This window comes from Anomalospiza imberbis, chromosome 10, assembly GCF_031753505.1.
Source record: "Anomalospiza imberbis isolate Cuckoo-Finch-1a 21T00152 chromosome 10, ASM3175350v1, whole genome shotgun sequence".
NCBI classification, from domain to species: domain Eukaryota; kingdom Metazoa; phylum Chordata; class Aves; order Passeriformes; family Viduidae; genus Anomalospiza; species Anomalospiza imberbis.
The window spans coordinates 9406143-9419881 of NC_089690.1; the positions used below are offsets into that span (position 1 = coordinate 9406143).

A 13739-nucleotide genomic window follows, 5' to 3' on the forward strand; every position below is an offset into this window, starting at 1 on the left:
ACAAGATAAAGCAACATTTTGCTGAAGTCTGTGTTGCAAGAGGCCAACAGCACTCACCCATGTGAGAGAGCCCCCAGAAGCTGTGCGGTGACACGCAGACCCTGGTCCCAGATGACGCCCGTCTGTCCCAGAGCCCCCGGACGGCTGCTGGTGACATGACGGATGGAGGGGCGGCTGCAGCGGAGCAGCACCGGTGTCAGTGGGACAGCAGCTCCCCCAAGGGTTTGGCTGTGCCCCACCATCACCAGGGCACGCTCACAGATGGCTCTGTCCCCACTGAGGGCCTGCACTGCCTCCAGGCAATGTTACCCCAGCAATTGCTTGACAATGACAGCTCTGCTCTAATGACAAACTCTGGTCCTCATATGCTGCTAATTATCCTCAGCTTTGCCTTCTGATATGCTCTTCCTTTCCCCAGAGATCTTCTTCTAAGTGACTTTACTTTTATTTTATCTTCATTGACTTGCTAGCAATGCTGAGAGGAGAATGAACAGGTATTCAGGGGTTTAAATAAAAATCTACTTTTCTTACAAAATCCCCAATAATAGAAACAGCAAAATAATTTCTGATTTACTTCTACTGAAATGAACTCAGACTTGCCAAAACCAGCATTACTACAGGATAAAACCGCCCAGAGTTTCATGGTGACAAACAAGGTAGGGGAAAAAATTGCTCGTATAATTGTAAGCAGTTAAAAAGTGGGGGATACCACTTGCTTGCTTGCTTGCTTGCTTCCTCTAAGGCTTCTGCCAGCTAAAGGTCACACCAAGCAATCATTTAGTAAAGAATGAAAGCCAGGAGCCATTTTGTTTTCTTATAAATTTTCAAGCGATCAGTTTATGGTGTGTCAATCATAAAGACAGCCTGGGCAAAGAACAAAATGATCTGGAACAAAGGAAAACTGGACAGGGCAGAGGACAAGAAGTTGGGAGCCTTCCAAAGGCCATGCCTCCAGGCACACCTGCCACAAGCCCAGGGCTTTACTGGAGTGAACTCTCCCCAAGGAACAGCACATACTGGTGGGAAGAGAAACCAGAACTAAACATGTTTTGGAAAAAGCAAGAGCTGCATTCACTGCTTTCCCAGCGTAGCAGAACAGCAGCAGTGACTCAAGGTTCAGCAGGCAAGAATGATAAAAGCACCCGGAGTCACATGAAGAACATGTCCTTGTTAGCACTGCCTTTTTTCCACTTATCCTTCCAATGCCCATCTCTCCGAAAAGTCACTTAAAAATTTTCACTGAAGCAGTTTTCTCTGTTAAAAAGAAGCCAGCAAGGATGTCCTGGGGAGGTAACACATACACACATGCAAAGGCACAGGAGCACCAGGATGCAGCTGTCACAGGGAGAACAGCAAATGGGTGGCCAGGCCTTCCTGGGCCTGGGCTGGGGCTCTGCCCCCCCTTCCTGCTGAAGATAACCCCCAGGTGAACCCAGGACAGATATCAGAAAGCACCCAAACTCCCACCATGGCAGATGATAGAACTTGCTTTTTCCTTCATGGCCAGCATCAACTGGTGGCCTTTGGCTGGCTGGAGAGTGTCTTCTTCAGTGGTCTCTCCAATTTCATCATCCCTCCCAAAAAATCCTGGGATTATGAGAGACTCCAGCAGGCAGAGTCTGGGATCTACAACTACTCCATCAACAGAAAGAGAAAAGGAAGCTAATCCCAGCCATCTACTTCTTCTTACCCGTCTTTTTTAACCAACTTCAGTATCTTAAATACCATCGCACACATTTACTAAGGGCAAATGCTCCTGAAACAAAGGACAGGGAGGAAGAGACATGGGGAACTCTCTGCTCCTGAAGCTAAGAGATGTAGACTTCCCTATAGCTTGTTGCTGCTCCTTTTGAAGTCAAAATTCTGTTGGTATCAGAGCTACATCTACTGCTCAGGGCTTGCTGCTGCTACAGCAGCAAGCATCAGCCATGAGGAATCCCTGTGACAAAACCTCCAGCTCAGAAGGGGCAGCTACCCAAATCCAATGTCCACCTGGCTCAATTGTCAAATCACTGCATAGGAATCTCAGTCACAGCAGCAATAATCTGCCACCAGAGTATGACACCCGAGTTCCCTGAATACATCTCTGACAGTCCCTCTCCTTCATTACACATCCCCCTCCCCTTCCGTGGAGCTGAGCACAGAGGGGCTGTAACAGGGCCCCACTAGAGACTGGTGGTCTAGGAGATCTCAGCTGGGAGATAGAAACATCACCCACAACAGGGCAGAGGCGTGGAGGCAATCCTAAAGGAGGGATAACTTGTGAGAGGAGCAGGATTTTGTGCTGGGAAGGTGGGAAGAAACTCCTTGCATTATGCCTAACTAAAAATGAATTATTCTGACCCCTTCACTGCAGTGGTTATCCAATGACCATTCAATATTTCCACCCTAGGCAAAGACATGTTTTCTGAGAAAGATTTACTATGTTAGCTTGGGCAGTACTTCATAAGCTTATCTTACAGTGAAAACACACTTCAGCAACCAGGATCCAGTGAAACTGCATTATAATCTCAGTGTTTTCCTTTCAGCAATTATCTGACAAACCAAAACAGTAATAGTCTTACTTAAAAAAAAAATTAGGCACTAGACACAAAAAGCAACTCAAATTAGTTATGTTATTACCAATGAACAGATCCAGGACACTGGGAATTTGCCTTCCTCTGTAAAAGATCAGTTTAGGCAGCTTCAGTACACACTTGGATTTGCCTGACAGGCATTCCTAGGTCAAACATTACTTTTTTTTAGAGCCCCCCAAATTTCCTTTTACAAATCAATTACCATCACATTAAAAGGTGGCCAAAGTGGACCAAAAATCATCAGACTAGAATTCTAATTACTTATGACAGATCCAAAATTATTTTCACTAGGTTTGCATTGGTCACTGTGGAAATTTGCAATTCTGTCCAAAAAGAATACAATTAAAGATGCAATATCCACTTGCAAACGAAAATATATCATAGTTTCAGATCTCAAACACAACTTACTGAAAAAAAAATCTCTCTCCCTGAATGGAAAAAGCCAAGTTTTTTAAGAAAATAGTTCAATGTTTGCTACTTCAGCTAGAAAAAAAATGTCCTTGAGGAGCTGGGTTACTCTACATGGGAGTATTTAAGAATCCCATCAGAAAATACTGTTCTCCAGCTCAGTGCTCAGATACCAGCAGAGCTGTAAACCTTTCAGTGGCAAAGCCAACTACTTACTAATGAAGCAACAGCACTCAGGTTCTCTGATGTCTGCTTCAAGGAGCAGTTTTCATGATATTATATTTTAGTACCAAATACCTGAATGGTATAAACCTGACTGATTTATTACAAATATCTCCAGGACTGTGTGTCACATGCACAAAGGATGTTTTTGCAACTCTGTCTATATTAGCACACAACAGACACTAGGAAATGATACTCCCTTCAATCCAAAAGTGATACTTGCATACCCAGAGATTTGCTCTGGGCTAGACTGTTCAGCTACAATCTTAATTTTTAGGGATAACAAGAAGGAAATGTTGCTGTTTAGAAGAAAGTACAAGGACTCTTCATATTCTGCAACTGATAGTTTCTTGGCACAGAACAGTTTTTTTCTTCAGAACACAAACCTACCAAAAGGTAGGGAAGAAGGAAAGTGCTGTTTCACTTGGTACCAGGTATTATCCAAAACTGGTATCTATTTTAAACACCCTATAAGTAGGGTCACATAGCAAAGTATCACAGAAAAAGCAGTGCTTTGTATTTATACCTCTCTACCCAGAGCTTTCCACCTGTGATGGAGGAAGGACAGATATTTCACTACGACAAGACTGTTAAGCCAACAGCCTTGGAATTTAACACAGGCTGCCTGTCCAAAATCAGCCTAACAGCTCCCATGTGCAATGGCAGAGGGCTCTGCAGTAAGAAGCAAAGCAGCTCCAAGCCACGCAGCACTCCTGAGCTGTCTCCTCGCAGAGCTGTGTGTCTAATGAACAGGACTAACCTTCTCAGAGATGTTTATTTTTGAATACTCATTTCAGCAAACTCACCCTGCCACAGCTGTTCGTGTCTTAACACCTGAGCACGCACACCTGCCTGCCCAAGGGCACACTGAAGAGAGGACTGGGAGACTCAGATGATTAGCATCAAGATTTTTGGAGATGCACAGGCAAGAGGAGACCCTCAGAGAGCGACAGGAAAGGCTTAATAACAGATGTGTAGAGCACAGACAAGCATCTGCAGTAGCAGAGCAAAGGCAATGTGAAGAGGTGAGTACAGCTGGCTCCCTCAGACATGCAATGCAGCCAAGCATGTAATTATTTACTTATATATAGCCACCTCCACAAGGAGGGGTGGAGGAGATGGCAGAAAGATGAGACAAGAGTGTCACTTTTCCTTAGAACCCTCCAAGTCTGATCCACAGCAAAGACCAACATAATTTTGGGAAGCTGCCTTCTAGCCCAGCAGATCAGATCGTAGCTGTCTCAGTAGCCACATAACATTACTGCAACCACAGCATGGCTACACAGACCTCCTGGTCCTCTCATGTCCTTGAGAAGCACTCAGTCAGCAGAAGGGTTGGAAGCCTTATTGCAACAGAATTAAACCTACAAAAAATCAGGTGGTGCTGCAGCCTACAGAAATACAGTTCTATTACATTAATAACAAGCAAAATTAAAATGTTACAAAAATAATTCCATTGAGTATTTTGCCTATTTATTTAATGTTCTTCCTTCCTGCAGGTGCATTTGTTCCTAAAGTCTGTGTGTCCAATATTACTATTCCATGGAAAATATGTTGGTTGAATGAATCCTAATCTGCTCCATCCTGGAAATCTTGCTGCTAACAATGACCATACTCTGTTTATCTCCACACCCACCATTCACTCTCAGTATCATGCCCTCTCATTTACTTGACCTAAACGTGTAACTCAAAGGAGAAACATAGGTGAACTCAGGAACATATGGTAATACGCTGAACTTAATCTAATTCCTGTTACCTAATTGCCTAAGTAATTTATTTTTTCCAGCACTTAAGAAGTCATTTGGGGGTCAAGATAACTTACTAGGGAAGAACAGTGTAAGGAACTTTCCCAACATTAACTTCCATTGCAGGCTTCAGCTTTACAACAGAAGAATAACCAGAGCTTTTTCAGCCCGTAGCATTTAATCAGTGCAACCATAAAGCCCAATTTGTTCAATACCAGTAGAACACTTTTCTTCAGTTGCTATACTGTTTATTCTGCTTGAAATGTATGTTGTCATTTAAGAAAAGTTATAGCAACAACCAGAAGAGCTAGATCCAGAGACCCACAAACATGAACTTAGGATAAACTAATACAGAGCTGTCTCGAACAGCTGAAACTGCTCCAGCTTCTCTGCTGGCTTTCCAGGCTTCAGCAGAGTGAAACTGATCCGATTTTTGACAGTTCCACCTCAAGGATTTCTATTAAAAGCCATGTAACTGAGAAGATTTCCTGGTGAGCTTTCGCTCTGCTGTGGCCTAGAAATTTTAAGAGCTATGCAGTGGAGATGATCCATCTCCAGAAAGCTGCAGGCTAGGAAAGAACAATGAAGCTCCTTAAAAGCACTCAGAGTGAACAGGAGCCTCTGGAGAGGAGGGAGAACACTTGTTCCTTCCAGCAGCCAGTGAGCTTGGTGGACTCCAAACATGCCAGACTTCATGGCTGCTAAACTGAAAGGGTGAGCCTGAGCAAAGCAGAGGTTCAGCACATAATCCAGATTTTTGTCACCATCATTTCATCTACCAGACTTGGCCAAGGAGAGGAATAGCAGTAACTCTCTGGACTCTGCCTGGGCCAATACAAGACACTGGTAACTGCAGGACCCCAGATGCCAGAGGAAGGCACAAAAGGCAAGTAGGCACCTTGTCAAGCTTAAAAGGAGAGAGGGGACACAAAAGCACTAGAGGGGACATGGAAGTGCATGAGAAGTGCAGAAGTGCAAAACAGAGACTAAACTCTACATTATAAATAGATTTTTCTATTTTGTTAGAAAGACCCAAAAACCCTTCTAAGCACTAACTCTAGAACATCACCTGGAGAAAAGAAAGGCTTGATGCCATTATTACACAACCATACAGTGAACTTACCAAACACCACCATTACAGTTAAGTCAAGCAATCCTGAAATACTCAAAATACAGCCTCCAGTCAGCAGCAGTGTGGACACCAAGCAATTTTAGGTTATCATTTCTGACCTTATGAGGACTACTAGAGACTGATAGTCACATTTGACTTGACAGAGATCGACCTCTTCACCTGGTGAATGCTGAACAGACAGGGAAACATGAGCAAATTCTGCAGCATCTTCCAAATTCTGTTGACCCTACCCATTATCCATTGGTTACTCAGTTCATGTGAATCTACTCTGCCTGTAAATGAGCTATTTCTGTTCAAACTTCATTACGTCAAAGCAATGAGCAAGCTTCAGGCATTCACATATCCAAGCTCTGATTTGCAGTAAGGTAGGAGTATGTGGAAATCCTGAACAAACACAACTCTCTGATTGCTGCCAGGGCAGCCAGTCCACCAGCTTGATGACTTCCACCCCTGTGGGAAGCAGGATATTTTGTGTATCTGGTGGAGTAAGATCTCCTGTGAGAAGAGTTGAAAAAAGCCGAGCAAACGAGTTTGACAAGGACAGCTTTTGGCATAGTGACACTGCTTTACAAACTTTTATTTGAATATAATTTTGCTAAAGAAGGGCTGAGGCACTTTTACGAGAACAGCTGCCATTCTCATGAGTGCAAGTAGCTGCTACTGTTCAATTGCTGATGTTTCTTTATCAGAGAAATCTGATTCCAATATTTAACAAGAGACAGCTCACATTTGTAGGAAACTCATGTGACTCACAGTCTGTGTAGGGATACAGTATCATAAACCGTTCTGTACAGAACATTTTGCACTTTTCCCAGGTTGAGAGATACAGAGTTTCCATTTTTTATTACATATTGAAATGGAATATAAAGAAAATCCTCCTACTGCAGTGAAAAGTCACAGAAGTCATGTATTCTAGGTCAGGAGTAAGTGATAAAAGTTACATGACTTCTGTTGCAGAGGTCAATGTGAATGAGGATTAAGAATTACAGACCTCACAAAGGTCATTTTGACTGGTGAATGAGTTCTGTGGACAGAAGTAACACAGAGTAAGCTGAGGTCTCAGGGTACAACACAGAGGACTTGCATGTCAGTACCGAGCACTACAGAGAATTGTTTTTTTCTGTGTACACACTGGTGGTTCAGACTACTGCCATGATGCTATTGCCTTGTTCTCTGCCCACATTTCAGTAGGGCACAGAAATCCCAGAAAGGGTTTGAAGGACATTACTAAGGAAGCTGAGAAACTTTATTCAGGGTGCTCAATCTTACTGTCTTTTTAAGGAAAAAAAAGCAGAAAGTTTGTTCAGCATATAGATATTTACACTTTGGAAACGCAGCTGAAAATCCAAGAGAAAAATATATTTTCAACTTTGCAAGATCAAATACCAAAGCTTAACATTCAGACGATTTAACTGTGGAACAGGACAACATTGGTCTTTGTGTAGAACCAAGTGCTGGAGAGGAGAATGGCTGTCCCTTCCTCAACTAAAGGCTTTTCAAAGATGATCTTTAACCCCAACTCTTTGCAAGGAAAGTCTAGATAAGCAGAGCAAACTCATTTGATTAGGACATCTTCTGGCAGAGTGACACCAATTACGAATTTCTATTGAAATATCCTTGAGCAAAGCAAGACTGACCCACTTTTATGAGCACAAGAAAGTACATGGGCTGAGAATTAGACTGAATGCAATGGTCTCTTCACTTCATGGACTTCCCTCTTGCTTATCCCATCCCTTCTGGGGACTCAGGAATAGAAAGGCAGGAAGCACAGCTCTCACAACAGCAGCACTTAGTGAAGACAGATCCAACATCTGAGTCTAAGGCTGTAGACTTGTGCATAATAACAATTTCTACCAGTTTGCCCTAAGCCCCACAGAGGCACAGGAAATCCAAGGCACAATGACTTCAGGGAAATTCAGTCCCTCAAATCTAGGCCATAATCAGTGTACAAAATGTTTCATGCTTCAGAGCTTCTGACAGCAAGGGCCAACCCCAAAATTCTTTGCCCCAGCGTGTAACTAGAGATGGAGAGGGTGACTGTGCTCTGAAGAGGAACAGAGCCATGAGAAGGGATGGGACACAGGCCAAGGAAGAAAAGACATCAAAACAGTCTGCACTCCCAGTGTGCTCTTATTCTAATGACACGTCTACTTTTATTCTTCATGGTTCATTCTGACCATGGGCATCAGAACAAATGAGCCAGCAGAGATATTGTGCAATCCTACTCCTACATTAGAAGGACAAAAGGCATCTTGCAATTGAGAGCAGAAAACTGCAGGGTTTGTGTTCATGAACAGAGATTTGAGCACAGTGTCAACCCGGCTCTGGGTTTTCTGTAAGTAAAATGTCCTTTTGATTCCATTACAGTAGTTATGGATATTTTTCACCTCCAGAAATTTTGTGGGTTTTTTTACTTAGTTTGAATTTTGGGTAGGTCTTATATATATATATATTTTTTTTTTTTAATATATATATATGTAGATGTAGATGTAGATACACATACAGATGATATAGACAGATATATATAGATATAGATATAGATAGATAGATAGATATGGATCTTTTTATAAATATACATATACACACAAATATATGTAAGCAAATACATACATTAAGTGCACATGAGAACATGACAGACTGTTTCTTGATTTTGTTTCATTAATATACTATCTTTGATAGAATCTTTGGCCAGTTTGAAAATAACCTTCAAAAAACCCTTCCAAAAAAGGAAGAAAGCCCATCACAAGTGTTCATTTAAGACTTGTGCTGGCCACAGAAAATTCCTCCTGCTCCGTTCTGTGCATAAAGCCATGCAAAGCAATGTTCTCAGGGAAAGAAAGTAAAGCACTGGGTTTGGTGGGTCAGGAAGAAATCCCCCACGAATCCCAACATCCACCTCTCTGTTTTACTGCAGTAGCTGTTTCCAGCAGAAGGGATGTAACATGAAGGAAAAGGCTCATATGCAGGAAGTTCAGCTGGCAGCAGCAGCCAAGCAGCTCTCCCATGAGAAGCCCACGTTACCCAGGGAAAGGCACCTGCACCCACCACAGCCCAACCCTCCAGTGCTCTCTGCCTCTGGTACCAGCACCACCTGCCAGTGGATGGCCTTAGGAAGGCCAACTGATATTACCCTCTGAGGTTCAGTTCTGCCTTGAAAAAGTGTATGTTTAGTGTTTTTAAAAAAGCATTTTGAGCCATACCTGTGAAGGCTGAATTTGGCAGGATTTTTTCTTTTTTTTCACAAGAGTTATCAGTGATGCTAGAATAACTATAGCTGTTTTCCAGGCAAAACTGAAAATCTGGATAAGTGATGATATGAGAAATTGTATGAAGGACAGGAAACAAGCCAAAGCAATCATCAACTCCTCAAAAACACCTTCAGAAAATCAGCATCGTAAACTTTATATGTATAAAAAAGGGATGGTATTAAAAAGCAGAGAAAGAAGAAAGTAGGGAAAACTCCATATGGGTTATATGGCCAAAGAAGCTGAAGCAAATATTAAAAAGAGGTGATAGCAAAACACAAACTCAGCAGAAATCTAACTGGCACATCCACACCAGCCACAAAGCTTGTTAAGGATCAACATGGAAAGACCTCGAAAACAAAAGAAAACAGATGGCTTAGGCAACCACAGTGGAAAAGCTGGATTTCAACTGTGCAGACAATAAGCTGATCTCACATTTGTCCTACAAATATTCTCCAAAGACAGAATCAAATGGCAAAACCCACTCAGATGGCACAGGTTTTGAGAGATGATTTGATAACTTCCAACACAGGTCACTCTAGAGCACCTCGAGGAACTATGATGCACCAAAAAAAATAACTCTCATCAACTCTTTAAACTAAAGAACAGACATACAACTAAAGTAAAACACTGGCTCAAGCCTGTATTTATTTTAGATTCTGGTATCAAACTAGAATGTACTTCTACAATGTTTAATTTGGAACTGCTATCAGAAGTAACAAAGATGCAACCGACACAAGATGTGACTCAGGAGAATTGTTGAGTCAAAGCAGCCAGTGGTGTGCAGCTGCAATAGACTGCAAAACATCTGGGGTTAAAAACCATCTGTGTACAACATCCACAGACAAGATGAGTAACTCCCAAATCAACCTGTATCCTGGAAAGGAATACAAGATATGAGTTGCTTCACATGCCTTGGCAGTGGAACTCAACAGTGGAGATACCCAGAAGGAAATAGCATCACAAACTGGTAAGGTGGCAGGTCCATTCATGAGGTGAAACCAATACTTCCATTCAAATATTAATTCCTGTTTTATTAACAGGTGGGTGTGAAAAATGGAAGTCTACCAACAGTGCAGGCAGGGGTCTGTGCATCTTCAAATATCTCAGGAAAACACGAGGTGTTTTAATAAGACAGCTTTATAACCACCAAAATTTGTCAGAGTCCAACAACTACTTGGTCCTGAGTTATTGCCGCCTTTTCTGGACAACTGGGACAAGCAACAGGAACACACCAGAATATCTGCCCTGGCAAACCTTTCATGAGCAGCTGAAGGCACACGTTAATGTGCCAATTGTCAGATTCCTTTCAACACACAGCTCTTCAGGAAGGGATTTAATACTAGAAAGGACATGCAAAGAGCTGCATAAGCGATAGTTTTGGGACAGGGGAGCCTATTTTATTTTGCCCTAAGCAACACTTGATGGCTTGGATGGAATTCAGATTCAGAATAAAATAGGTTTGCCTTCAAAACAGATCGCATAATTGGCTTTAGGTTTTAGTGCAATTTTCTTTTTAAACAGACTAAATCTTTAAGTTGCTCATAACTCAAATGTCTGAAAACAGCAACAAACTTAACTACCCCCAAGGAAATATATTCTTATCCCCAAACTGAGACATACAGATTGGCCAGGCAAGCTGCAAGGAAGGAAACCGCTACAGCAGCATCTTCAATTGAACAGCAACCAGCAGTCCCCAGACAGCCCCAGGAATTGCAAATCTAAAGGTGTGACTTCTGTTTCGCAAATTTACTTTGCATCAATCAAAGCTACATGAACCCCAGCCATTAATATCCATTCAAAACCATGAAGACAGTTTAGCAAAAAGGGATAGAAGTGATAAGGCATTAAGCTTTTACGCCTGTATTTTATATCTCGCAGCAAAGCGAGGCAACCAAGTAACACTTCAATGGTTTGCTCATATAAAGGCCTAAAATCAGCAATCTGATCTACTCACCCTTTTCAGCAGTATCCAGGGAAAGTTTCTTAATGTCATCAGTCAACATATCCTGCAAGTGGTCTTGTCCATGCTCTGCATCATTATCATCAAATTGAGCTTCTATAATGACATCCGGACTTTGAGCATCGCCTTTCGCTGTCCCTTGTGGAACGCAAGTCCCCAACATGTCCTCAGGGACGTCTGATTCATGTGTGACTTCTGTTTCTTTGTCACTACCATCTGGCTTTATTACCTGGAGGAGCAGGGGATTAAAAAAACAGAGGCAGGCTAAATCACTGGACTGAAGAAAGAAAACATTATCTTTCCTTTTTCATTTGCATCCCCAAGGAGCTGACAATGAATTGTGGGTGGCTGGTGGCACACTGCAATTGCTGTGTAATTAGCCACAGATATTGCACAATCAAAAGAGGCACCTCAGTAGGATAAAGATTGGAACAGCATAGCTTTTGCAATACCTCAACTGTGACAATAATGTATCCAAAGTGTATCTAGAGCATAACCATACAGTTCCTGCCAAGCCTCTAATCATCTCTGCAGAAGTTAGGAGTAAACACAGGCAGGGAGGAGGATACACTACAATTTAATAGGTTGCTTAGACCATTGTTCACCAAGATACACTAATCATCCTGGGACGTCCCAAAACTTAAGCAGTTCCAGTGAATGCAGGGATCATGTCAAAGCTCCTCCACACAATTAGGAACAGACTGAAAAAGCAGAAATTAGAGAATGTGGTGCCCTGTGGAAGAATTGGACTGTGGCAGCTTGGTAATGCACCAAGCTTTACATTTATTTTAGGATGTGATTTATTGTTAATTGCACTCAGTTATTGCCATTACTTATACAAATCTCCAAATCAAATTACTAAAGAAGAGCCCAACTCCCAGTGAAGCAGACACCAGGCCTGGATGACACCCCTCATTGCATGTGACAGGGGCAGAAACTGCTCCAGCTCAGGATATAATGACCAAAGTGGTTCATACCTTGGACACACAAGGCTTTACCAGCATCCTTCATGCAACCAACAGTGAGCTGCAAACACCTACACAGCTGGAGAGCCTAGATCCAGGTTTCAGTTTCCAAAATGTTTATGTTTCACTCAAGATATAGTACTTCAGAGTGAGATGAAAATCAGTACAGAATAAGAAATAACTGACTAAACACTAAAATCACAAAGATACTGGGTGACTCCATTCCAGTGCCCTCCCTGTGACTGAGCTCCCCTCCATCTGGTGCTGGTGTTTGCCAGGCAGGTAATTCCCCAGAGATGCTCCTCCAAGGTCCCCAAGTCCTCAGCATCATAACCTAGTACATGACAGCAGCAATTTAAGGGCAAGTGAAGGGCCCTTAAAATGCAATAAAACAAGAGAAACAACTTTTTGGTAACATACTTTATATGATCTGTATAGTTGCTAGAAATAAACATTAATAACCTCAATAGGTGCTACCTGAAGGCAACTGTTTTAAGTAAGAAAATATAAATCAAAAAAGCTCCACAAATTATTGTTTAGTAACTAAAAAGCAAACAAATCAAAATCAGACCCGTACAGGGAATACTTTCACAGCTTTACATACAAAGAGCTACAGTCAAGCTTTCAAGTAGTATCCATTTCTTTGTAAGCTTTTCACAATACATAACAGAAATAAAATCAATTTTTAAATGGGGTTGAATTCAAGTCTTTAAAAATAAAAAACTCAAATGACATTGCTTTGAACTCTTGTTACCTTTCTTTCCATCTTTATTTTCAGTTTTTAACATGTATATAATTTGTTACCATAGCAGATTGTGACAAAAAAAAAAAGGGAAAAAGTTTGGCAGAAGGTGGGAAAATGGCTGATTATTAAATCTGGCTACATTTGGTACATAAAATACTGACACTCAATGGTCTGGGCAAGAACAGTCTATTAGATTAGAGAGCTGACAAGGCTCCACATGCTAGTGACTCTGCCAGTGTACCTATCCAAAAAGAAAACCAGTGTCAACAGTAATGTTTGGACCCTGCCCTGGTCAGATGTGGATCTCTTCAGGTTTTAAATTTCAATTGCACCAGATGTGTGCAAGTGTGCAACTGCAGCAGGAGTTCATTTCCTTCAACCCCTTCAAGTTTTGCCTGCATTTTTTTCTCTCCCAGTCGTTCTTTGGAGAGTGTGAGATGTCACTTCGGTCCTAAATTAGTATGTTTCCTATACTTAAAGCAGCAAACAACTTCAAATATATCTTAGGAAAGGAAGCACTTCTATAAAGATGTGGCACTGGAAGGGTTATGCTTGAAGAGTTTATGTGGTTATTAAAGAAGGCAGCAGATACAGATTTAATTTTAAATGCTCTATGCTAAAATCACTGTGCTTCCCCCAAGCTAGAGGGCACACAGTGCTGCCACCAGCAGCACCATGATACTCCAGCTGTGACTACCTAAATCCCCAGTCACAAATTTCCTTATGGATTTTCAAAAG

At 41.9% G+C, this 13739-nt stretch overlaps 1 protein-coding gene across 1 annotated transcript in view; it reads right to left on the minus strand.

The window, feature by feature from the left end:
• Nucleotides 1-13739, minus strand: part of DIS3L2 (DIS3 like 3'-5' exoribonuclease 2) — a 179789-nt gene that overhangs the window by 113202 nt on the left and 52848 nt on the right. Inside the window, 1 exon segment of the mRNA XM_068200544.1 lies at nt 11286-11520. Within this exon segment, the coding sequence (XP_068056645.1) occupies nt 11286-11520 (235 nt within the window).